The 25,297-nt window shown below is 37.8% G+C and overlaps 2 protein-coding genes across 4 annotated transcripts; one reads left to right on the top strand and one right to left on the bottom strand.

The window, feature by feature from the left end:
- Positions 1 to 1,684: 1,684 nt before the first annotated feature.
- LOC148839552 (SH3 domain-binding glutamic acid-rich-like protein 3) lies at positions 1,685 to 6,143 on the bottom strand. Of its 3 annotated transcripts, none has more exons than XM_088931642.1 (4): positions 6,074 to 6,141; positions 5,589 to 5,756; positions 2,595 to 2,682; positions 1,685 to 1,742 (listed from the first exon to the last, which is right to left on the bottom strand). In XM_088931642.1, the coding sequence occupies exons 1-3, from the start codon at positions 6,116 to 6,118 to the stop codon at positions 2,611 to 2,613; spliced, it is 285 nt and encodes a 94-aa protein (XP_088787768.1). In that variant the 5' UTR covers positions 6,119 to 6,141; the 3' UTR covers positions 1,685 to 1,742; positions 2,595 to 2,610. The 3 variants fall into 3 exon arrangements, with proteins under 3 accessions (XP_088787768.1, XP_088787759.1, XP_088787750.1); XM_088931633.1 differs by having other exon boundaries at positions 1,712 to 1,786; XM_088931624.1 differs by lacking the exon at positions 1,685 to 1,742 and having other exon boundaries at positions 2,485 to 2,682; positions 6,074 to 6,143.
- A 920-nt stretch (positions 6,144 to 7,063) lies between these two features.
- On the top strand, positions 7,064 to 23,434 carry slc18b1 (solute carrier family 18 member B1). The gene is made up of 14 exons (XM_088931598.1): positions 7,064 to 7,322; positions 7,930 to 8,060; positions 8,612 to 8,707; positions 8,817 to 8,890; positions 9,424 to 9,571; positions 14,000 to 14,156; positions 17,280 to 17,416; positions 18,576 to 18,677; positions 19,840 to 19,931; positions 20,023 to 20,118; positions 20,508 to 20,582; positions 21,112 to 21,205; positions 21,709 to 21,758; positions 23,107 to 23,434. The coding sequence occupies exons 1-14, from the start codon at positions 7,280 to 7,282 to the stop codon at positions 23,177 to 23,179; spliced, it is 1,368 nt and encodes a 455-aa protein (XP_088787724.1). The 5' UTR covers positions 7,064 to 7,279; the 3' UTR covers positions 23,180 to 23,434.
- The last annotated feature ends 1,863 nt before the right edge of the window (positions 23,435 to 25,297 follow it).

The following is a 25,297-nucleotide window of genomic DNA, read 5'->3' as shown; positions in this document are numbered from 1 at the left end:
CACAAGGAACGATCTTGATGTACTTCTTTCAGCTGCTCTTTTTGCTGAGTGCACTTTTGTACTGTATGTATGCATGTGTTCTGTTTTCATATAAGACTTATAGCTCTTATGTCAACATAGATATAGTATATTCTTATTCTGTGCAATAGACTTTTAATTTAAAAAATAGCACAGGCTTAGTTTTCTTTTTAATCTTCAGTAGCTAAAGAGGTGTGGAACTCATTTTCTTCTACAGTCCTGGGTTGTCAGCTTTAACCTTCTCTTTAAGATCTGGGTATTCTCTTTAGTATACTGTATATCAACGTGTGACTTTGAGAGACAACATTTTTGTTGTATGTTGCCTTTAAAATAAAGACATTAAATTAATTACTGGAGCTTAATGTTGTGAAGCTCCCATCTGTGGAACTGTGATTGTTGGAATTGTGAAATGCCTCTATATCAAAATCCTCCCTAAAGATACAACAACACCAAAAAAAAAGATGAATAAAAGTCTATTACTTAATTGTAATTTCATTATTCCTATTTTGTTGATTCACATTGTACCCATATTTAAGCATTGAAACTATCCTATATGAATTAATGTACTGTATATATCTATTATGCATAGACTCTCCCTGATCAATAAAGTATTAATAAGCAATTAATTAGAAGCTCCCTTTCCCTGTCACACCAAAGTGAGATTTTAATTATGAGGAGATGTGGAGAGTTTAAAAATTAGGAAGGCATACTAATTGTTGGAAGACCCATCCATCAATTTTTAACCTCTTCAAACAATTTAGCGTCATGGGGGAGCCAGAGCTTATTTCAAGCAAGCAACAAGCACAAGGCAGGATACAACCTGGATGGGATGTCAGTGCATCGCAGGGCACACACAGACACAGACACACACCCACTCGCACCAGGGCCAATTGTCCCAGACATCAATTCACCTACCAGTATGTTTTGGGACTGTGGGAGGAAACCGGAGCACCCAGAGGAAACCCACATGAACATGTGGAGAACATACAGACTCCACACAGATAGCATCTGAAGTTTGAAATCGAACCCAGGGCCCCAGCGCTGCAAGGCTGCAAATGCACCACTGTGCCGATATATAATAGGAACTGCTCAAATATTTAAGTACTTTGAAAAAGTGTCAGTATAGTGAATACATACAGACTATGGGGAATTGAATATTAAAAAGTAATCCATAACAATCCATTACAAATTTATAAATTACCTATGTTAGGGATTACTTTAAGAAAACAATGAGGGAAATTGCTTTAAGATGTAATTTTACTTTACATAGTAAATACTGTATATACTCACTACACATATCACTGTAACTAATTATGTCACGAAGCGTTTATCAGGACCCTATGCAGATGGCAGAATCCAGAAGGGAGTGAAACAGACACGGTGGAGATAAGACCAGAAATGGGGCTGGTAGACGAACTGGGGGGCGTGTCGATGGTGCACTGGTGCTCGGGGGGGCGTGCTCCAGGCGGAAGTCCAAAGGGAGTCCGTAGGGAAATCCAGGGTGAGCAAAAGTCCAGAGCCGGGTGATCCATCCATGACAGACATAACAAAAGTTAAAAGCTGGAGCGGGATCGGATGCAGGGATGAGGAATAAAAAAAGGGTAACAGGGCCAGGCGCTCCAAGCCTCGGACTCAGATGGTCAGGACGCCGTTGTGAAGCCTGTGCCGTCGGGCCACTCCTGGACCCGCTGGTAGGCGGGCTTCTGGGCGTCCGTCTTCCAAAGCTGAGCCCAGAATGATAGGAGTGTCAGGCTTTTATAGGGAGGAGCTGGAACAGGAGGCAGGTGCAAAAAATCAAGACAAACAAAAAAGATCCAGAGCGCCCGTAAGAGGAGGGACTTACGATCGTGACAAATTACTTTTAAATTTTATTTTACCCCAGCTTCTTGTTAATTTTAATCGCTTACACAAGTAATCTGTAACCAATGGATTACTTTTAGAAAGGATTTTTTTCCAGCACTGCCGACAGACACTGTCTCTCTTTATTTCACACATCTACTGTACAAATATCCCCTGTACAAAGACATTAGAAGAGCATAAAAACATACAGTAAGATGCAACCATTCAGAATTAGCCATCCCGCCCATCAGAGAGTTCATGGCATCAAAATCCATGTTGTCAATCTATTCTATGAAATTCGGTTCTTGGTAATTTTTTGCTTAAACCTTTTTTCAAAGTTTGAAAAAATCCATCAGGCCTTCATCCTTTCTAGCCCTCCCATAAATTTGAAGGCATTTATACCTGAACTCTGTTGTCTATGGTGGAAGCTGCAGTGATTTATCTTAGGAGTCTAGGAACTTTTATCTTCCACCATACTATAGAAATATATGCAGTAATGCACATAACCATATGAATAGTAGTTCAATGTTCAAAAATAACATGCATAAATATTTTATTGTATCCTATCGTAAATTTCACTCAAAAGTTGCACAAAATGCAGTACTTGATTTAGAAGAAGAAGCTTAGTAAAAATGAACAAATGTTTTATTTGATTGTATTGTTGTTTTCAAACAACATTGCACTGAAAGAACATTGTTCTCACATTTAGACACGTATTAAACACATTTTCAGGTCACCTGATGTGGGCCAAGTTTATGAAGATCTCAACTTGAAAAATTCATCTGCTTTCCTGTCCTCCAGCGCTTGAAAGAACATTGCATAGTCCTACAAAAGAAATCACACCCATTTACCATTAAAATTAACATTATGTCAACATAAAGAAAATCATGAACATCAAGAGACATTTGTTATGACTGCAATAGGTAACAAACATCATATATTTTGTGCATGCAGTTTTCAATCACTGACGCTCTAGGCCTTACAACACAATCAATTCAAGCTTTAATGTCACATTTGGGAAATTTGTTTCCTAATTTGTTTTAGCACTTCTCACTGCTATAAAATAAAAAATCCCATTTTACTTGTGTTGTTTTTTTGGTTTATTACCAGTTTTATTGTTTTGTGTGAACTTAGCTAATTCTATGTCAAGAGAAGATTCTACCAGTTTGTGAAACTCTTCCAAGAGATGTTTTGTGAGAGCTTGATGTAGGCATTTTAAAAGGGGAAAGATGCTATAGTTGCAGTATAACAAAAGCCTTTGATTATGAACAATTGTTGTTGTGTTAAAATAAAACAAAATGGGCTATATAGATTAAGATATCAGGGAATAATAATAATAATAAACTTTATTTTATATAGTGCATTTAAAAGTGGGTCCTCAAAGTGCTTTACAGAATGTAAAGCACAATAAATAAAAAGAAAACACAAGATAAAACACAATTACAATATACAGAGGAGACCGTGGAAGGTGGTACTAAGAAAAGCAGAGGGGTGAAGAATGGAACCAGTTAAATAAAGGCTTTTCTAAAGAAGAAGGTTTTGTCTGTATTTGTAGGAGTTTAGAGAAGGTGACTCTCTGATATCCTTGGGCAGAGAGTTGCAGAGCTTGGGGCATAACAGGAGAAGGCCCTGTCACCCATACAATGTAGACGGGCTTGGGGGACAGTAAGGAGACCAGAATTAGAAGAGCGAAGGTTGCGAGGTGGGGAGTAGGGCGATAATAGTTCAGACAGGTACTGAGGTGCCAAGCCATGCAGAGCCTTGTAGGTGAGCATGAGGATTTTAAAGTCTACATGGAATTTGACAGGAAGCCAGCGCAAGGGCTCCAGGATAGGAGTAATGTGATCATTTGTACTAGACCTGGTCAGGATTCTGGCTGCTGAATTTTGAACATACTGCAGTTTGTTCAATGAAGATTTAGATACACCAGCGAGTAGAGCATTACAGTAGTCAATTTGGGAGAACACAAATGTGTTGATCAGCTTTTCAGCCACAGTTAGTGATAGCATAGGGCGTAGTCTAATGATATTTCTGAGGTGAAAAAAAGATGTTTTGACAATATGCTGCACATGTGGGTCAAATGTTAAGCCATAATTGAATATAACCCCAAGGTTTTTCAATTTTGATTGAAGCTCAAGTACAGAACCATCTACAGATAGGGTTACAGGATTGGCTTTACGAAGTTAATGGGGGGTGCCAATAAGCATGACTTCAGTTTTGTTGCAGTTAAGATGAAGGAAATTATATCCTTAGGCACCATTTAGCACATGTATTGAATCAGTATACAGTATGTATTGAGGGTATTGAATCAGTATTTATTTAGGAGATACTGTAGCTTCCGGTCCAGTGGTGTGGTCAGGACAGTCCTTTAGGATGTGCTGCATAGCTTGCTTCATCCCACAGGAACAAAGAGGGCGGCACTGATCCCCATCTAGAGAGACTGGCAACACATGGACAAAGACCAGTCTTAAACCAATTCAGAAACCACCAGCCACTGTGATGCTAGAACGTTAGATGCTAGTCATTTCCAGATGGCATGGCTATTTTTGCCTGTGGGTGTTAGCATAAGAGGTCATAACCTTTGAGGGAGAGTTAGCCTGCCTCATCTGTTCCCCTATGGGTTTCCTGCAGGCAGATGATAACAGCGGTGTGGTGGGCAGCAAGGACTTTAATGTGGCGGCTTGTCTGCTGACAGGCCCCTCAACATTTAGAGAGCTGGTCTGGCAGTGATGTGATTTTCGTTTCTCGGCTTGGCTTTGGGACTTCGAGCATTCTTTGAGACTCCTCTCCCGTGAAGCTTCTCTTAGAATATAGTCTGCTAGTCGGATCATTAGGTTCCCTGGTTACGGGAGGTGTGATGTGAACACTGATCCATTGCTCCCCATAGAATCAGTAAGATTCTGTATTACAACCAGATCCCGACTTTGTGGAGAAGATTTGGCCATACTGTAGCTCTTGAAATTGATTGACAGTAGTGATTTTTTGGCAGCTGCTGATTCCTATATTTTTTGTGGGCGCCCTTGCCGCATTAGGTCGGCCCCGCACCGTCGGGGGCTTGAACACAGGACTCCTGCATCACTCAGCAGGGACCCAGCCCGGTGAGCTAAAGAGAGATCTCTCTACAGCCCAGTAGCTGTAGTCCTGCTATCACAGGGAAGGGCGGTGACGTCACCTGCTCTGGTAAGCCGGCTCTTACACAGTACCTGTCGGCCGTAAGCGTTACAATATGTAAGTATAAATTATATAAACAGATGAATAAAAGAAAACTAAAATAGTGAAAAAACAAGACAGAGGGAAAAAATACTAAGCAGACGTACATTTCCAAGTAAATCACAGTCAAAAAGAAATGGAAATTTGAGGAAGAACTAGATTGTTTTATAAATATTTTTTTTATAGCTACTGTATTACTATTTCTGTTTTACAAAAAAGAGTTTAGAACATTGCTAGACTATTTGACATGGTATATGATTCATTACCTCAGAATGGGAAACCTGCCTGAACAAGAAATATTTGTCTTTTGTCCTTTTGCCTTTTTATAATCTGGTCTTTATTCAGTTTTCACTATTTTATCTAACATATACTAAATGTGGCAGCTAAAAGAAATGATACTGTATGTACAAGACAGATCAGCACCTTTCTAAAAATAAAGGTATGTCTCAGGTTACATGATACATAGATTCCATGCATAATCTGTGAAGAATGGTAGATATAATGAAAAAAATGTCACCTACCCCACAATAGACTTCTCCATTAAAGATCTGAGGTGGCATTGCTGTAGGATTGCCAGTCTTCTGACGCATTTCCTGTTTTATGTCATTACTTACAGCAATATCCAAAACTTTGTATTTCATTTTCATAGAGTCCAGATACTGAAAGATTTCAGTTTGTTGCTGTTTTACCTAAGTAGGGAAAAAGACAATGTGTAAGGGAGACTTACTGTAAGTACCATCAAAACTAATTTTGACATGACAGTCTTGCAGAACAGCCCGGTAATATGACCCCACTGTATCTAAACAAAAAATAACAGGCAAAAATGTACAAATACCGGGACCAGACACACACTTTGTTTCTTAAAATACAGCAAATTTGTATCCTACTAACATTTCTAATCAAGATCCATGTTATGGATTGTAATGAAAATGTATAGTCTCTTGAGTCTATAAAGCTGTATCTATATAAAAGTAGAAGTATACAAAAAGGTGAATGGGTGCTCTACCTCTCTGGAGCCACTGACGCTGGAATAGTAGACAGTCAGAGCCATTGCAGCACAGTAACAAATTTGGAAGAAAAACAGCTTATAAGCTGTAGAACAGGTTCAAATAGGGATCAGCAGGTAAACACCCTTCATGAAGGCTAGCCACTCCCTAGGAGGCAGAGTGTTGCTTCATCTGCACCCGCTTCCTTTACCAAAACCCCCAGAATACCTGGACTTAACTTCTTTAGTTATTAGACTAAAAAGTAGAACTTAGGATTCCCATTTTGCATCATGTAAAAGAGCCAGCAATTCTAAGGCTTCCAGCTAGCCATTTTTTTAATTGGACGCCTTAGTGATATAATTCTTCACACCACAGCTGAAATGGCAAGAGAAATATTAATTATGAGTGATTTTAATATCCTTAAGTTATCCTTTTAATTGTGTCTGTTACACGTACTGTACCCTTCATTAGAACAAAAAACCCCACTAATGGCTGTCTGTAGTAGAGAAAGGTGGTCAAACAAACGTAAGCAAAGTTTTGCTCTAAGGGAGGTCTTCACACGATAATGGGAAATCAGAGAAGGGTCTATAGTGCAAAACATGCATTATTTTATAATAATTTAGTACAGTAATATAATTTTAACAGAAACAAAACTGATTATATAAAAAACAAAGTGTTTAAGGTTTTACGTTTAAAGTTTAAGGTTTGCCAAGTGTATACATAGGCGTTTTGAAGACGAGAGACCGTGCTGCTTTTACTTTAAATTTTACATCAACCTTTCTTAAAGGAAAACCTTAACAAATTAAACTGCTATGCTTTGCTATGTATTTGTTCGTAGTTTAAGATCGTTTTTTTTTTTACTGCCACTGCTTTGAATGAATGGTATTGTTAATTATTATTGTTGTTTTATTAAAAAATACTACTTATAGAAAATATTTAATTAAGGGTAAAACAACCGGAAAGGTTTTAAATAGTGTACAGTAGGTACGAGTCGCTTCGAATAGACAATAAATCCCTCCCCTTTCAGGAACCTGACGTTCTGTTTCACAATTCAAGTTGCGTAGGGAATACAGTACTATTGTAAGGAGTTATGCAATACTGTAACTAGACATGAACTTTAAAGTCCGCGAAAGAAAACCTCCTGGTGAATTTCTTTGGTGGCAGATTAGTGCAAGTAGAGGACGCATCCACGGCCACCGTACAGTTCTGCATGAACAAGTTCCGACATGAACCACGACAATCCGGACTCTAACGGGGACAGAATTCCAGGTTTTTTTTTAGATTAAAACTTGTATGATGCTATTATGTGATGCGTAGGATATACTGTTTGAAAACAGTTATTTTATGTTTTAGGTTGTTACATAAATATAATTGCGTCTTCTTTGTTGCTCACAGTACTTTGGATATTTTCTGCGTATGCTGCTAAATACAACGTTAATTAAAGCAGAATGATATACATTATATAAGAAACATTATTAAATGTCTTAGCACGATAATACGAATGTTAGGTCTAACCGATGAGTACTGAAGGAGAATAAATAATATACCTGTATTCTGACACATGTTTTCTAAATATACAGATATTATTGCATTTTTTGTTTTTCTTTCTTTCCTCCTCTTCTTATATTGGCATTTCAGTTTATACATAATATCTAGTTCTCGGAATACGCGAGATATCCAGTAGTTTTTAGCATACTCAGACCGTGTAATATTGACCAGGTGTACTGTACGTTAATTTGACATTATTCTGCCACCTGAACAAAGCAGCAATGCATCGTACCCATTTAGATGTTTTTTTATTTCTGCGTAATAGGAATTACTTTCTAGTTTTGTGCTCCGAGATTTTATAACTCTAATTCCTGTATATTTTTTGCAGATGAAGAAGAATCTACAAGGGAACCTCAAAGGATGTCAAAAAAGAAGATCTTTACCCTAATGTCAATGGCATCCGTAAATTTTAGCTCAATGATTTGCTATTCAATATTAGGACCATTTTTTCCAAATGAGGTACTGTAGGTTCTGTATCTTCCTACTGTAGGTTCAGAGGAGAGCTCTGCAGATGTATCAGGGAACAGCTTTGTTTTGCTGGACTAAAATAGTGAATAGTCACCTCTGTTAAAAGATTGTCAGCAGACGTTTACTGAACAAAACCACTTTGTACATACAGTACAAGAAAAAAATCAATAAACACATTGTTTTTATACCATGTGTTGCAAAAAGAGAATACATCTCTCGAGGCAATTTATTTTTGCCAAAGCTTCCAATGAACACAACATCGCAATACCGCATGATGCATTTGTTCTAAATTCTGCAGAAATGATTTTATTTCAACGAAATAACACAGAAGTAGCACAAAATAGCGCTCAAACAAAACATACAGAAATACATTTGCTAAAGATGGAAAGCAAATTAACATGCTAAAGCATTTCTGGATACCCACTAGTGATGTGGTCTGTTTTTGGTATTAGAAGCTGCACTGAAAGTGTCCATTTGGTCTTGCTGTATCATGAAACATGATTTTATGATTTTTATGAAAGATGCTTGTGTTTTTCTTGCAGGCAGAGAAAAAAGGGGCAAGTCAGACTGTAATTGGGCTGATATTTGGATGTTATGCCTTTTTCAATTTGTTGGGATCTTTAATACTGGGGAGATACGTAAGTTACATTCTGTCTGCAGACTGTTAGCAGTTATTAATGCTTATGCTCTGTCAATTTTGTGATGTCTGCAATAAGTCTAAAAATGGTTGTATATATCTATTTTCAGATTGTTCAGATTGGAGCAAAATTTATGCTCGTTTCTGGCCTTTTTGTGTCAGGTGTGTGTACAATTCTTTTTGGGTAAGTCTGTCCTTTTGTCATTTTACTGCTTTTGGTTGATCAGGATTCAGAACCCCTTTTCTTAAGATTTTGTGTTCTTTTTACCTCAGTCATATTTGCTTTGCTATACTGTATATAGAGACATTGGTTGCCTTTAATTTTTTAATTTGCACAAGGTTATACAGTATGTGTAGTTTTGATCATATTCATTAATAAGTTGTTTAGTGTAATTGCTTTTTAAAATTCTTATTGAAGTATTGATAATAGTTAAATGTCAATAAAAATAATTTAATACGTGATGCTTCAGATTCTGAGGACTTATACTGTAAACTAGTAAATGGCTCTGAAATGTGGAATCTGATTATTATTTAAAGGAACTTGGCATGATAAAGTGCTTCAGTGTTTATAGACATATACCATTATCAGAAAAATGGAGACTGCTGTTTTTGTGGGAATTAAAGGGTATGCATTTAACCCCTGTTTTTAATGGCTGTAATTTCTAAACAAAATTAGCAAAGTCTTGTGACTGACTGTTGTGCTCTGTACAATTCCAGCTTGCTCGACAAAGTGGCGGGAAAAACAGATTTCATAGTGCTGTGCTTTCTCATACGGTCTATAGATGCTATAGGCTTTGCTGCTGCTATGACATCTTCCTTTGCAATTATCGCAAAAGCCTTTCCTAACAATATAGCCACTGTTTTGGTGAGTAGACTTGCTAAGTGTCATGGAGATGTTGGTGCGATGATATTGTTTTAACTTATTTAATGTGCCATGCTTTCATGTAAAATGTGTACTGTATGTATTACACAACCTTTATATACTTAAATCAGAATTACAGATGTACAGTATTATTTTCATACACCAGCACCCTCAACGCACATACATATGGGATGCCTGAGGGGTAAAGTGCTCAGCTCAGCACTGTCAAGGCTGTTGTGCCATGACCCACGGCCATCACGAGCACTTGCACATTGCTGCTTGGGGAATCGCAGCCACAGTGGACTGATAACATTGAGAAATCCAAAATTATTTATAGATTCTTAGGACCCTGTGCTCTGAATTAGTGTCTGTTAGTGGTTGCCTTGTTACTGGGTTTTTTCTCTTGTGAATTCTGTTATATACTACATTGATTCTTTACATTTTTTTAATGTGTTTTAAGGGAACTCACTGGCACAACTTTATATCTTATTTCAACTAAAATATACTGTATATAGCTTAAACACAACTTAAAATAATAAACTGCTGATGACCATTGCTCCAGTTTGGTACTGAGACATTAACTAATGATTTTTGGGTTGACAGACTTTTGTTGGCACGATATATCTCACGGACATTAGAGAACGGGTGCTTACTTGCTGAGACTTTTGTGACCTGACACAGATGCCTGCAGTGTCATTGATGAACAGAGTAAGAATGTAAGGGAAGTGTTCACACTTCGAAATAAGCATGAAATACAGAAGGGTCTCGACATGTATGAGGATTCGGTGCAATGAACCGTCACAAACAGCCAAATTAATCAACAGTCCACCCCTATACATAATGCGTAATGTACTGTACTACAGTTTATAGTATCTATGGTTAAAAAACATACAGTAAGTAACCCTCCCTTATATAACAATTAAAGTACTAATGTTTTGGCTTCAAGTTCAATACCACTGATCAACGAAAAGAACGGTGTAAAGATGTCTCCAGCCTGTTACTAACCCATAGTGGACATAGAACCGGGAGTGTCTAAGACAATATGAAAACAAGACTTCATTGAGATGTGGATGCTGGGTAGGTGGTACTTGGGCAGGCGGCTGGGAGAGATTTACTAGCTAGATTTGTCTCATGATCCTAGTCTGTTGTGCCACTAATTTGAAAGTTGTGGATAACGACCTTCAGTGCAGTTTCATCCTGCTCTGCTCTTCTTCCAAACAAGACACCGTTGGCCAGACTGAATCACGAATAAGTGAATTTGCTAATGCTGAATTCTCAGAAGTCAAGACCCTACGGTATTGGTAAATACAGTATACAGGAGCAGTATGTTAAATAATTAGGGTAATATTGTACTTATTATCTAGCTATATTAAGAGGCATTATAAATACCACAACCAGTTATTTCCAGTATTTCTTCAAAAGCATATATTCCTTTTCACAAATTATCAGTAAATATTGTTTCATTCATTTTACATCTGAGCAATTACTTGGCCAAATGTGAAAAATTAGTCATGGCTGCTTGCATATTTCTCACTCACCATGTAGTTTTCCAGACTTGCAAATGTAGTTAAGGTTGAGGTGATGTTCACATTACTGTGCCTGTGAGCTTGGGTACAAAAAGCTAAGGAAATGTGCAGTATTCTTGTTTGAACCAAATTACCATGACTCCTACAAGGCACTGTAGATGGAAAGGGGCCATTGAGTTGCTGAAGCAGGCATGTCAACATCCAGTGTTGCCAGACAACAGTCACGTATCTGTGCAGCACGTGACAATATCTTGTCTACTATTCTAGTACATTCAGGAGGCTCCAGCTCAGTACTCACTCGGCAAAAGAAGAAAACAAGCTTTTTAATTAGTTCACTAAAATAATGGAACACAGTCATATTTAACCTCCTTTGATGTGATAATGTTTGAACATTAATGTGTCATAGGTGCACCAGAATTATGAGTCCACTTTGTTGCCTAAGAACAAATTGTTTTCCAATTTGTGCTTGTTTTAGTAAAATCTGACACTAAATTTATTTGTTTAAGGAAAATGAATATTGTATGGCTTAAATGCATCCATTCATTTTCTAACTGCTGCATCCAATTTTGGGTTGTGGGAGAGCCAGAGCCTAACCCGGCAAGGACTGGACAGGATGCCAGTCCATCACAGGACAGACACACTAACATCAGGACGAGTTTTCCTAGAAGCCAGTTAACCTACCCATGTGTTTTTGGACTGTGCAAGGAAACTGGAGTGCCAATCAAAAAGCCCAGTCAAACATAGGGAGGACATACTGTTGAATCGGAAACTTGACTCTGGTTCCATCAGAGAAAGGAGTCTTTATTGCGTACACAAGGAGCAGACACTTAGCGAGATAGCTAAGTAGAGCTCAAACTGCAGCTGATCTTCTCAGCACATATATACTGTATACAGTATATATTATAATGAGCAGGTTACAAAGTTCTTATCGTTAGGGTTACTAAGCAGCAGAGCTCGATCCGTGAGAGTACAAGAACCGAAATAAGACGAGAGTGCAGGTGTCACGCACTTGGGAACTAGGCAGAATGCCCAGGACTTCAAGGCCACAGGATTTACTGAACTAGAAACTTAGACTTAACTTGCTAAAAACTTTTAAACTCTTTATTACTTATGAACATGCTGATAGCAGCCCAGGTCCAGAATTGAACCCAGGGCCCCAGTGCTGTGAGGTAGCCTGCCTGACAGGTAGTTAGTACCTGCCTGACTAAATAGTTTTGCTAAAAATGATTACATATTTTTAAATGCAGGATGCTCAAAACATATTCATACCACAGAAGCAGGTATTTTGTAAATTCCTCCTTTGACATAATTACCCTGTGAACGTGCTTCCTTTAATCCAGCAGTACTCTTTTAAACTACGCATGAGGGATATTTGACCACTGCTCCACCAGAACCCACAAGAACCAGGTTGTCTGTCTTGCACTTGTGATCTCCATTCTTTAGCTCTTAACATAGAGCTCCTACTTAGACTGTGATTTTGCCAGTGCAAGACACAAAGATCAAAGTAATCATTTAGTTCATTCTTTGAACAATTCTCTTTGGGGACAGGGGACAATGTACTTTTCTCCATGCTGATGTGGTCCTGAGTGTTTTCCTTCTGTGTTTGGCCTCCATTAATATCCAGTGGCAATTAAAGTTGACTTTGAGACCCTTCCTTAAATTGACAGGTCTTATGAAATGTCTATATGACTAAAAAATGTCATATGATATAGGAATATCTTTTCAAGATAAATAAACTTTTCTGGGAAATATCTAAATATGGCGGCAACTGTATACTTGCAAATCATTTTAATAATAAATACTACTAAGATATCAGTGTTTACATAAAACTGTTCCTGTGTTACAGAAGTGTAAATACATTTTGTCACTAAATTCAGTCTAAATTAAGTGCATGCACTTAATCTTAAAATACTCTAAATAATATATATTTTACTGAAATAATTTACACATCTATTTGTTTGGTTTTTGACCTAATGTATTTATGAAGGCCATGAATAAAGTTGGGTGGAGGAGTGCTTAGCATCTTTGCTTTCTAGTGCTGGGGCTCTGGGTTTAATTACAGACATACATTGGCAAATGTTTCCAGAAGCCAGTTTAACCTGCCAGTATGTTTTTGGACTGTGGGAGGAAACCAAAGAAGCCAGAGGTAACCCACACAAGCGCAGGGAGAACATGCAAGCTCCACACCCAGGGCACTCCAGGAATAGAAGTGCCTCAGTGGTACAAAGCAGCAATGCTAACCACTGCGCCAGCATACCACCTTTTATATTTTATATTTCCTTAGTTATTCATTCATATTGCTTTGGTTAAGTTACTTTACTCTCTAATTACGTCAATTTGTATTTTCCTAGAAAGCTCTAATCAGTGAGCAATCCATCCCAGCTTGATAAAGACATTGTGGGGGGAGTTTTTCTTGCTCTTGTCAGTTAGATGTCCTAATAAGATAATGATAGCCAGCAAAATGTTCCCTAACTCATGTCATGTACTTCTCAATTTGTAAGGCGAAAAAAAGTTGAATTTGCCAAAGACAAAGTCCACAGTACTCGAAACCATTACTAAAATACAAAATAATGGTTCTGATTGTTGTTTCAATTTTGTTTTGTAAGCCACTGTACTCTCTCATGCCCTTGTTTTAATTATCGTTATCACCAAGGTTTAAAAATGATGTCTGAAAAGCTTTTAATATGAGATAGTTGAGGATTAGCATTGAGGATTAGCATTATTAATGTACAGTAAGAATTTTTGATGCATAAGAGTTATTCAGAATTACCCATCCATGTATGCCGCTTCACTGTTACAAAGAGAAATCATATTTGTACAAAATGTGTGTTTTCATACAGCATGTTTTGATGTAATGACCTGTGAAAGTAAAAACATTATACAGTGTTTTTTTTTTGCTTTTCAGGGTAGTTTGGAAATTTTTACTGGGCTAGGCCTGGTGCTGGGACCTCCCATTGGTGGATTTTTGTATCAGTCATTCGGTTACAAGATTCCTTTTATCGGTGTGGGGGGTATTCTCCTAGTGATGGTGCCATTTAACATGTGTGTTTTACCAAACTATGGTAGGTCTTTTGCTTGATTGAGTCCTGTCAGAGACAAAGAAGTCAGTTCCTGAAATATGCAACCAGACAATTTTGCTTTAAAATCCCATATGCAATATTTTAAATATTGAATCAGGTCCAGGATGTCTGCTGGTGCATGTCCTGCCCCAGACTCTGGTTGCATTTGATTCAAAATGTATAAGGCTCTTGTGGTGTTTATTTTTAAACTGCTTTCCTCTGCTTAAGCTATAATTGCCAACCAAGTCATCACTTGATTCCAAAGTAGTGAAAAGTATTCATTTTCCTCTAGGTGCAATTTGTACTTGTTATTAACTTTCATTATTCTGAAAATTGTGCTTGTGATAGCTGCTCACTTTATCTCTGTTACATCAACAAGGATATTTAATCAAATGTTCTTGTTTTAATTGCTGGCAAAAATAAACCGACAACCATAACATCATCCACTGTAGGCTATGGTGCGATACTGCAGATCTGAAGTTAGTTAAATAGGCTAGGATTAGAGATCTGCCTCTCCTGCAAATTGTGCATGAGGGAATTGCTTAACAGTTCTGATGATAAATGAAAAGCAGCTGGCCTTGTTGGTGATTAGCAGAGTTTTAGTGTTTTAAGCTAGGAAAACAAGTTGGCTTATGGTAAGTATAATGAGATGTCGTGATTAAAACTACAGAAAAAGAAGAGCTCTAATTATTATACAAGAGGCAAACAAAAAGCTTTGCAGCTCAGGTATATAGAAATAAATAAGCAGTTCACCCACTTTATTTCTTGGTGGAATTGAGGGCATCTTCATATTGATGAATTGTACTGTGTAGCACACACTAAAAACTTAACAGTAAGATAATCGAGGCTGGGTTTGGGCTGGTGGATGGATGTTTCAGCTGTTTAAGCCAACACTGGTAAATGCTAGACTGTATACCCTGGTCTTATGTACCAGTGACTTGTTGCACAACACCACAGATCAGTTCCCTTTTCTGTTTTTTTGCAGATGGCTTTTTAAATCTGTATGGAAGCCCGTTTCCGCCAGGGAGTAAAAAAAAAAACGCGCTATGGTATCTCAGAATTCCGACTTAGTAACTCAGAATTCCGACTTAGTAACTCAGAATTCCGACTTAGTAACTCAGAATTCCGACTTAGTATCTCAGAATTCCGACTTAGTATCTAAGAATTGTGACTTACTATCTCTGAATTGCGACTTACTATCTCTGAATTGCGACTTACTATCTCTGAATTCCGACTTAGCAACTCAGAATTCCGACTTAGCAACTCAGAATTCCGACTTAGTATCTCACATTTGCGACTTCGAAATAGCCCACATTTCATCGTCTGTCCTTTTGTTATTGTAACGGATTCGGGTTCTAGGGCTTGTGCCCTCGCCGCTCCCACCCTACTTCGTGCCTCACTGCATTGGCTCGAACCCAGGTCTTGCCAGCTGAGCTAAAGAAGACCTTCTTTTTTAAGTAAAAAATGACATACAATGGAAATATGTAAAAAGCATAAGTTTCAGCTTTTATAATTGTGAATTCCTCTGGATGTGAAGTGTCTATTTCTGTATCGTATTTCATATTCTGTCTCCGTTTTTGTATTTCTGGTGTTTAAATAAAAACTTTTTTTAAAAGCCCACAGTGCAATGGGATTCTATAAAAATTAGTGTAATTAATTTGATTTTTATCAGGACACTTGACAAAACAAGTCTTCAGGCCTATAGATCCTATGATCCTGTACGATTTATGAATATAGTGTAACGGAACGGCCGACATACAGGTTGTACGATCTGGTTGCAGTGTGGTGACGGCACCGCCCTCCCCTGCGCATAACAGGGATGCAGGCCGCCGGGGCTAAAGAAAGTGTTCTTTAGCTCAGCTGGCAAGACCTGGGTTCGAACCAATGCAGTGAGGCACGAAGTAGGGTAGGAGCGGAGAGGGCACAAGCCCTAGAACCCGAATCCGTTACAATAACAAAAGGACAGACAGTAAAATATGTGCTTCCATAGTACCTGGATGGAATAGTGGACGGTGGGCTTTTTAAAAAAGTTTTTATTTAAACACCAGAAATACAAAAACGGAGACAGAATATGAAATAAGATACAGAAATAGACACTTCACATCCAGAGGAATTCACAATTATAAAAGCTGAAACTTATACTTTTTGCATATTTCCATTGTATGTCCCTTTTTACTTAAAAAAGGTCTGCTTTAGCTCAGCTGGCAAGTCCTGGGTTCGAGCCAATGCAGTGAGGCACGAAGTAGGGTGGGAGCGGCAAGGGCACAAGCCCTAGAACCCGAATCTGTTACAATAACAAAAGGATAGACAATGAAATGTGGGCTTTTTTTTTTTTTACTCCCTGGCGGAAATGGGCTTCCATAAATCTGGGCTATCAAGTCAACATACTATATTAATGATTGTGGTCAATGAGCTGTAAGCCTTTAAATTCCAGAAGATGCATTGAATCAATGATGATCTGAGCGTCCCTGTGGTGAATTCATGGCACCGAGAACCAAGGTCTGCTGGATCAGTGCAGAAGGGCTTCAGCCACTTTTGACTTAACTCCACTCTGGTGATTTTATTAGTTTAATTTGGGGCTTTTCCTGTGGCTGAACCTTTTCACTGGACAGGACTTTCATGGATAAAAGTCCTTAATGCTGTTTTGCAAGTTCTGCAACTTTGATTCAGCCATCTGACAATATCACACTTTCCTCAGCAGAGGTTGTTTCTGATCTGGTGGCATCCAAGGTTCATCCAGACCAGGATTCAAACACCTTCACCTATTTTGTCGAACTCCACAATTGGATGTGTCCATGCATTTGCCTGAAGCTCATTCTTCCTTGCACAAACATTTCATGACAGCACATTGCTGAGGTTTTAATTTGTATTTAATGACCCCATGATTCAAAGAACAAAATACTTAATTCATGCACAGAGATATGAAGATCAAATTAGTAATTAATTGTAATATGCTAGTCTATATGAGTTTCAAAGCTATTTGAATGCTCTTGTGTATACTAAAACGGAAAAAGCAACTACAACTGCATGCATGTTATTAATAAAATCCTACTTTTAGGATACCCATCCTACTTTACCTAGAGATAATGATATTGTGCTGAAATTAGCTTTGTTGTTTGTTTCCAGATGCAAATCCCAGCAAAGACTCATTCTGGAGACTCTTCACTCATCCAAAAATTGTTTTAATCTGCTTCATAATCTTTTCTGTGAGTTCAGGTCTTGGTTTTTTGGATCCAACCATGTCTCTCTTTGTTTTGGAAAAGGTGAGTTGTTGCTGTTGTTGTCCTGGAAAAAAAAAATTGGGGGAAGTGCTGTGATCTAGAAAACATTAATTGTACGTGCATTGTACCAGCTGAATACATATTTTTGGCATTCATTTTTGTATAAAAATTGTCATGTAGAACAGGGTAAAATGCAAGGTCTTTTTTCTTCATATTAACTTTTAACAAAAAAATTATAATATTACAAATGATTTCTGTTTACAGTGATATAATCCTGTTATATCACTATAAAGTTTTAATTGATGTTTCGAGTTATTTTTTTTCCATAAATCCATTTAGCATCAAAGAACTTTTATACGGATTCTGTTTTATATGTTTTTGGATTTAAGTAGGAAAGACAGTTTTTTAATCATTAATAATAAAATAGGTCTTGGAGTCCTTTAGAACTAGATGATTTTGATTAAACAAAAGATTTTTTATCATTACCAATATAGTTTATTTAATATAATCATTTTAAATTGTGGAATCAATTGTGAATTGTGAAAGAATTGTGGAATTCTTTATTGTAATTCTGTTTTTTAGCATATTTCCTCACAAACGGGAGACAAGCTGTTATACTGTATGCCTTTCATTTAAAAGACAGTATAGTAATTAAAAGCAATTGTAGATCTGTTGCTAAAATACATCACTAAATCAACTCAGTTTTTTTAGTTGTCATAGTACGAACTTTGAATTCAAACTTTGTGTCTTCTGGTATATCCGTTCATTTCTTTGAAATGCACAATGTCCTGCAGCTCCTTGGTGACTGCAGTAGAAGCCCGTTGGCTACTGCAGAAGACTTAGCATTTTACACAGGAATGACATAGCTCTCTCTTTGCACGCTGACACCTGGCATGACTGCTTTATCATATGAAGGCCCTCTCAATCCAACCCTGCTTGGGGACTTCTACTTACAGTTGAAGCAAACTGTCAGTATTAATTGTACATCATGTATGTTTTGGAAACTTCAAGTATTTCAAAAATAAAAAAACCCATTAAACCTTCAAAAATCATACCTCACTTCATTAGAAGAGTACAGAGGATAAGGGTGAAGTTGAGCACACAAAAGTGTGCAGCAGACCTTCAGTACACAAAACATTTAGTCACTGCTGTACATCAGCTGCAGTTCTGTATAATTCTGAAATGCACTCTTCTCTTGCAGTTTAATCTACCTGCTGGCTATGTGGGACTTGTGTTCCTTGCCGAGGCACTGTCATATGCACTATCATCACCACTACTGGGGGTTGTTAGTGATAAACTACCTGTAAGTATGAAAACTATTACTACTATTGAAGTGTCAATAATTGCACTTCAAAGCAACAGGTAGGAACCGAGGTGTTTTCTGAGCTGTAGGTGGTCTGAGGGACTATGAAACAAAGGGAATCCTTTGGTCAGCCCTCATCGGCTCCAAGTTAAATCACGAAGGGTCTCCATCAGTCAGAAACCCGGGATAGAAACAGGTAGGCAGAAGCAGGGATAGACGGAGAAGGAAAAGCCAGAGAGAAGAAGCAACTCAACCTTTAAAAACAGATTCTAGCCAAGTGTTGGAACCTTGTTTATGAGAGCTTGCAGTCCTCTTATTTTAGGAAACTGATTTGTTTTCATAAGAAATCCCCAGGCTAAAGATGTTCTCTCCTTGTCAGTGATGCAGTTCTAGAACAGGGAGATGGATTCCAATTTACTTTGCAGCATTTGGAATTATAGGAAGGGAGGTGTAGCTCTAGGTTGTAGTCTGTTTTGTTAAGGATGTAGGCTTAACTTTCTTGTTGGCTTGTTTTGGCATTACTGTATAGTGGGTTTCAGAAATACTGGGTTAGAGGTGTGGGTTTTCCGGGTGGTCAGGCCTCTGAAGCACCCTATCTGTAAAAAGGGTAACATGTATGCTGTATGCTGTTTACTGTGTTGTTCAGTATTTGTTATGGTTAATATTTGTTTATCCTGGTTTGCCTCTGATTTCGTACTCTCCCACCAGAGCTGTGTTAGATAATGAACTTGGGTGCCTCTAGCTTTACCAACCTGTCTGGTATATTTTGGCATATCTCGGAGAATTGAGGGTTGTAATTACTTAACTATATCCTGCTCTGTCAATTTGTGTTTTCTTTGCCCCTATATTTGTAACAATACCTTGTCAATGGTGTGTTACGATAATATATTTATGATTAAAAAATAACTTTAGCTTTCTTTAAGTGAACAGTTACATTTGGAAAATAACATTGAAAACTGTAGTTGTGTGGCTATGCTTAGGCTGCACGCAAGTTTGGGTTCTGTCACCTTATTAAATGTATATAAACTGATTCTTCCTTTCCTAGGTAGGTTTCATGTATGTATGGGTTTAAGGTTGAGATGCAGGATATAACAAACCCTGATTTTGTTTCAGCTGAGATCATTTTCTTGAATACCTTGAGATTTAATTGTCTCTGTTGCAGTCGGTTAGAAGATGGCTCATGGTCTTGGGTGGCCTAGGAACAGCAATTGCCTTTTGTTTACTAGGTCCTGCTCCTATTCTGCACATCAAAAGGTTGGTTATGGTTGTTTTTCTCCACAATGTACTGTAGTTTTGCTGAGGTCTATTTTGGTTGTAATTTCTAATAGATTGTTTTTTATTTTAGTCAGCTGTGGTTATTTGTTCTGATGCTGAGCATTATTGGATTTTCCCTGGGCATGACTGGCATTCCAACATTCCCGGAGGTCCTTACATGTGCTTAGTAAGTACTGGAATTCCTTGTCTTTACTTGTTGTAGACAAATGCCAGTGGTGGCTTGGCATGATTCATCTTCATTGAAGATGAAAGTTCTTTTTTCTAAATCCAGTAGTTTGTGCAGAGATGATGGAATATTTAGCAGGCGGAAATCCTCAGCTAAAGAACTTTTATGTATACTGTAATTGGCTTAATTCATGACATTTGAAAGAATGTGTACAAGATTGCTGCTAGACATTTTTTATGGGACAATAAAACCTACTTCCTGTTCATAATTAGGAATAAAATGTTATGCAAGGCAGATTTACTGTTGTACATAAAACGAAATAAACATTGATCGGTTTAAGGAATTAGAATAGCTTAGCAGTATGTAAATTGTTTGTGCTTCTCTCTCAGTGAAAATGGATTTGAGGAAGGCCTCAGTACTTTAGGACTGGTGTCAGGAATGTTTGGAGCAGTGTGGTCTGCTGGGTAGGTAAAATCAATTTATGTTGGTATTCTAGGAATTATTCCATTAACAGACCTGGATGTTACTTTGCTCATCAGGATATGCAAACAATTAAGCTCTTATTGTCGTATTACTCATATGTGAGACAAGGTACCCAGGTTTTTACATGAGAACAGCTTTATTCTGTAAATTTAAACAACAAACAATGTAGTTAGTTGCTAAAGAAATGAAAAGCATTCAGATTCTGGTTATTTTCATTTTACCCTGTGCATTAATAGTTGTATTTGTGGACATTGGTGTACTGAAAAAGTACATTTTTAAACATGAGCCTAGTCTGTTGGACCGTCTGTTTTCAATTCATGATTTTTAAAGCCATAAATGAAGTTTGCCATCGCAATATATAATAGAAAAAAATTTAAATGTATAACTATTTTTGTCCAGGCTGTGTACTTTAATAATTAATTTAACTTAAAAAATGATTAAAAATGCAGTGTAACTTTGCTTAAATTCAGCAATGTTCTAAACCAATTGTTTAATGTTTTCTTCATGTAGTATGTTCATTGGCCCCACACTTGGTGGTTTCACAACTCAAAGGCTGAGTTTTCAATGGGCTGCGGTCATTCAAGGAGGAATACCCTTTCTTGCTGTAAGTACAAAATGTTATAGAAATTGAGCGGTGCAGATGATCATGATTGGTTCATTAATGTTTGGAAAGTAACACATTTGGAAAGAGATGACAGGAGCTGGTGGGAAGCATTTTGAAAAAGAAAACGCAAACTTGAATTTCCAGACAAAGTGTACTGTCAGATGCATAAACTAGTTTTCATTATTATGGAGACTCCAGACATTGGGAGATTATTGGTTTAACTGCATTTTACCCAGATGTCAAAAAGATGTATACTTTTTCCAGATACAAAACTAAAAACTGGAAAAGGGAAATGTCCGTCGTGAAAATGAGTACAGATAGAAAGGGGGAAAAGAATTAAGAGCGCGAGAAACCACTACTCATAGCAGACGTTCACAAGCTTTTTTATAGATGCCTGAAGTCCATGTTTCATTTCCAATTTAAAAAACTTCATGCCAAAAGGAATACTGGGGAGTTTTGGATCCCTTTATATTGAAACATGTTTTCACATTTTGCTTTTTTAGTCGTTCTTATTGGGACTTTATTTCTTCATGGAGGCAATAAAGAAGAAAAGGTAAGATTTGTTTTATCTGGTTTGTATTAGCATTTTCAGTGGATTAATTCAGGAGTATCAATCCCATAATGGAACATTCACTAGGAAAGATGTAGTGAGCTGGATGAGAAAGGGAGTAATTCTTTGGTAACACATTTAGATTTCTGTAGAAATACAACTGACTTTATTTAAGCTGCTACACTAGACCACAAGGTGGCTACTGTTGTTATGCCTTTTTTTAACTGATGCTCACACTCTTGAATACAACAGATATCATCTTTCTTATGATATACAGTACCACGGAAAATAACGTTTGTATTACTTTCCAATGTGTAAACATAAAGATGTTTTACTACTGCATTTGAACAGTTTTCACAACTTACAGTGCACTATACTTATTAGCCTTATGCTAATTGAAATAAAATAATCACTTAACCAGCATGCAGTGTATTCTATATGAATACCTTTTTCAATGTTTTACTCTCTATGGAATCTAGGTCCTGTTTCTTCCTAAAGCTTACGTGTTACTAATAAAACTCACTCCACCTGCTGGCAGATAAGCAAAATAGCAGTCTGTTACAAAAAAAGGTTAACGAATGGGTACTGGACATTGTAATTTTAAAAAATCTGCATCGCATTAACAAGTTTTGGAGATCTTACAATATGTGTCCTGTTTATTGTAGCTACTGCAGAAATGTTTTCTGCACACTGATACTGTAGATTATTCAGTTATAGCCCTGAAAAGCCCCAGTCCAGCAGGTATTATTGTTAAGCAATGGAACAGTTGAATTACGAGTGATTAAGTACCCATCTGTTCTCTGACTGTTTCCAGGTCACAGGGAAGCTAGTGCCATCTCGGTAAGAAACAGGCAAGCAAGGGTACACCCAGGACAGGTCACCGGTCGATCACAGGGCACACATAGTCACAGACATATACACACACTCACACCACGGCTCATTTTCCCCAGAGCCAGTTAACCTACTGTACCAGTATGTCTTTGGACTGTGGGAGGAAACTGAGCACCCAGATGAGACCCACAGAAACATGCAGAGTCCATACAAGCTCCACACAGATAGCACCCCAGGTCTGAAATTGAACTTAATTGTTTACATTAAACATTTTACTCTTTTCATACCATGGGATGAGGTTGACCATTGTTATTTCTTTCATGAGGTACAAAATAACATGGGATGATCCCTTGAGTCAGTTACTTCACCGAGTCAGGCCCAGCAGGTGGGGTGCCTCTGTGTCTTGAAAGTGATAGGCCATTCCGACCTTTTAAAGTCAATTTCTGACATTCGGAGAATAAAAAATCGTGGTGTAAAAAGTTTGTCTGTCAAAAAATAAGTGAGCTTTTCTTGATCCTAGGTCTCGTCAAGTAGTTCACGCTATTGGAGAAAGAACTCCTCTCCTGAACAGCAGCTCAGCTGAAACACAGTGATGCTTGAAAAGAGAACATGGTGAATGATCAAAACCTACTGCACAAAATCTGGGTTATAACAGAAATGCAGCAATGATTTTTTAATTTATTTTGATTATTTCTGTTTAATACACTGAGAACTTGATGTAATGCCTTCAACTTAACATGTTTATGCACTTTTTATAATTTAATGAAACTTTTTTAGGATGTGAAGATATAGTTTAGGCTTGTTCTTTGTGCCACAAAACACCATAATAAAAACGTCACTTTAATCGACAGGGTATCTATTACATGGCCTCTGTAAACAGAATCACATCTGAACACATTCCGTTTCCACAGTGCTAAAACCTATTGATGTACAGTAGGGGAAAAGATAATTAATAGAAATCTATTTTCAATCGCACTCCTAGCCTAAGCAAGAAAACAGTTTATGGATGCCATGATTACCTTAAACACAACAATGGATTTTAAAGGGGCATCGTTCTGCTAGTTTGGGAAGTACATAATGGAAACGAGCAAGCTTAGACACACCCCTTCCCTGGAGGTTCTTCAGTGGCCGCGCCACAGGCTTGCAAGTGCCTGGGAGGCCACAGGTGCCCGTGAAATAGCCCCGGCCCTCTGATCCCACCCTTTAGCCTGGGCTGAACGCAGCCACTTGGGGAATTCTGGTCACATGACCCAGCACTGAACCCACAAGGACCTTTTCACTATGTGGGAAAAGTACTGCTGTTTACAAGACAGTATACCTTTTTATCCTTTACCTAAAAAAAAATCAACCTCAATGTCCATTGTTATAATACTGTTTCATTGTCACTTCCTAAGCAAACAGGAAGTGTCTACCTCTACCGTAGGTGAGATCCAATACTCGTTGGGCTGGAAACAGAATGTGGCAAAAGAAGTCTCATAAATCAGTATGCAGCAATATTGTCCATGCTTGAATTTAGTTTCAGAATATTAATTTTTAATTTCCTCTGTCCTCGTTTATGAAACGCTGTGTTTAATCAGAGCGTAAGGTATAAAGGCAATGGGTACAATGGGTAAATAAATATTAAATGTATTGTATTAAATGAATAAATACAATATTAGTCACTCATCTAGCCACCACATTGTGTAAGGATTGTTAGGGGCTCAGAAGGACACTACTATGTGACCTTGTCACAGAAGGCTGGTATAGAGACTGCTGCTATATCCTGATTTCACCACCCTTTTAACCCTTAAGATGCTCTACTACTGTACTTGGGAACACTGTAGTTGCTTGCATTTCATCCCAAAGCTCTTTACATATAGGAAGGGACACATTTCATCCTGCACTGTAGTGTAGCACCCACCTGGGTCACACATGGCACCCATTATGCATCAGCTGCCCTAATTCATGGTGGAAGATCAGGTGGAGATCAGGTGAAGATGTGAGAAATTACTTTGCCATTTTGAGAGACTCCAAAAAGGGCTCAGCTGGCCCAGAAGAAAATATAGGTAGACCTGTTGGGGGTTACCCTTCAATTACGAAAGTGTAACCTAAACTAAAATGGTATAAGTCAGCATGTAGAAGACTTTGTGTGATTTCATTATTAATGTGAGTTTAATCATAATGTCTTGTCTCATCCTTATTTCTAGCTATTCTGTAATAAGTACAGTAATCAGACTGTTCACTGGCCATCAGTAAATTAACCACTCTAAAGCAATGTTCTTTATGTTAGGCTCTAAAATAAAAAAAAAGATTGACATGTAACGATCACATTTTTAGGTATTTCTGAGCTCACAGCAGCACCTACTGGATGCTGTACACTGTTGTCTAAATTATCCACTGTGACTCCTTAATGCAGGCTGGTTCTTTCCACTTGTATAACATAATAGAAGAACCTCGATTTTGCTTGAGGATTTTTTGAGTGAGAAATGTCTGTAGTTATGACTGTGCTTCTTTACAATTGGTTGCTACATTGAAAAGTAGCAAGTGAAAAGGAAACAAAATCCCTAGCCCCCCCCCCCCCCCGCAGTGCCTAGCTGACTTGCACCACATGTACATCTAAAATCGTTCCTTTTTCTGTCTGTTCAAGGTCATGTCTCACTTTCATACAGTGCAAACCTTTAGGGTGCAACCATTTCCTTTACAGTTCTTTCATCTCTCTTTTTTTTGCCATT

This window comes from Atractosteus spatula, chromosome 2, assembly GCF_055471065.1.
Source record: "Atractosteus spatula isolate fAtrSpa1 chromosome 2, fAtrSpa1.hap1, whole genome shotgun sequence".
In the NCBI taxonomy this organism is placed as follows: Eukaryota; Metazoa; Chordata; class Actinopteri; order Semionotiformes; family Lepisosteidae; genus Atractosteus; species Atractosteus spatula.
The sequence above is the reverse complement of the archived record's forward strand: the minus strand, read 5'-3'. Positions and strand labels throughout refer to the sequence as shown.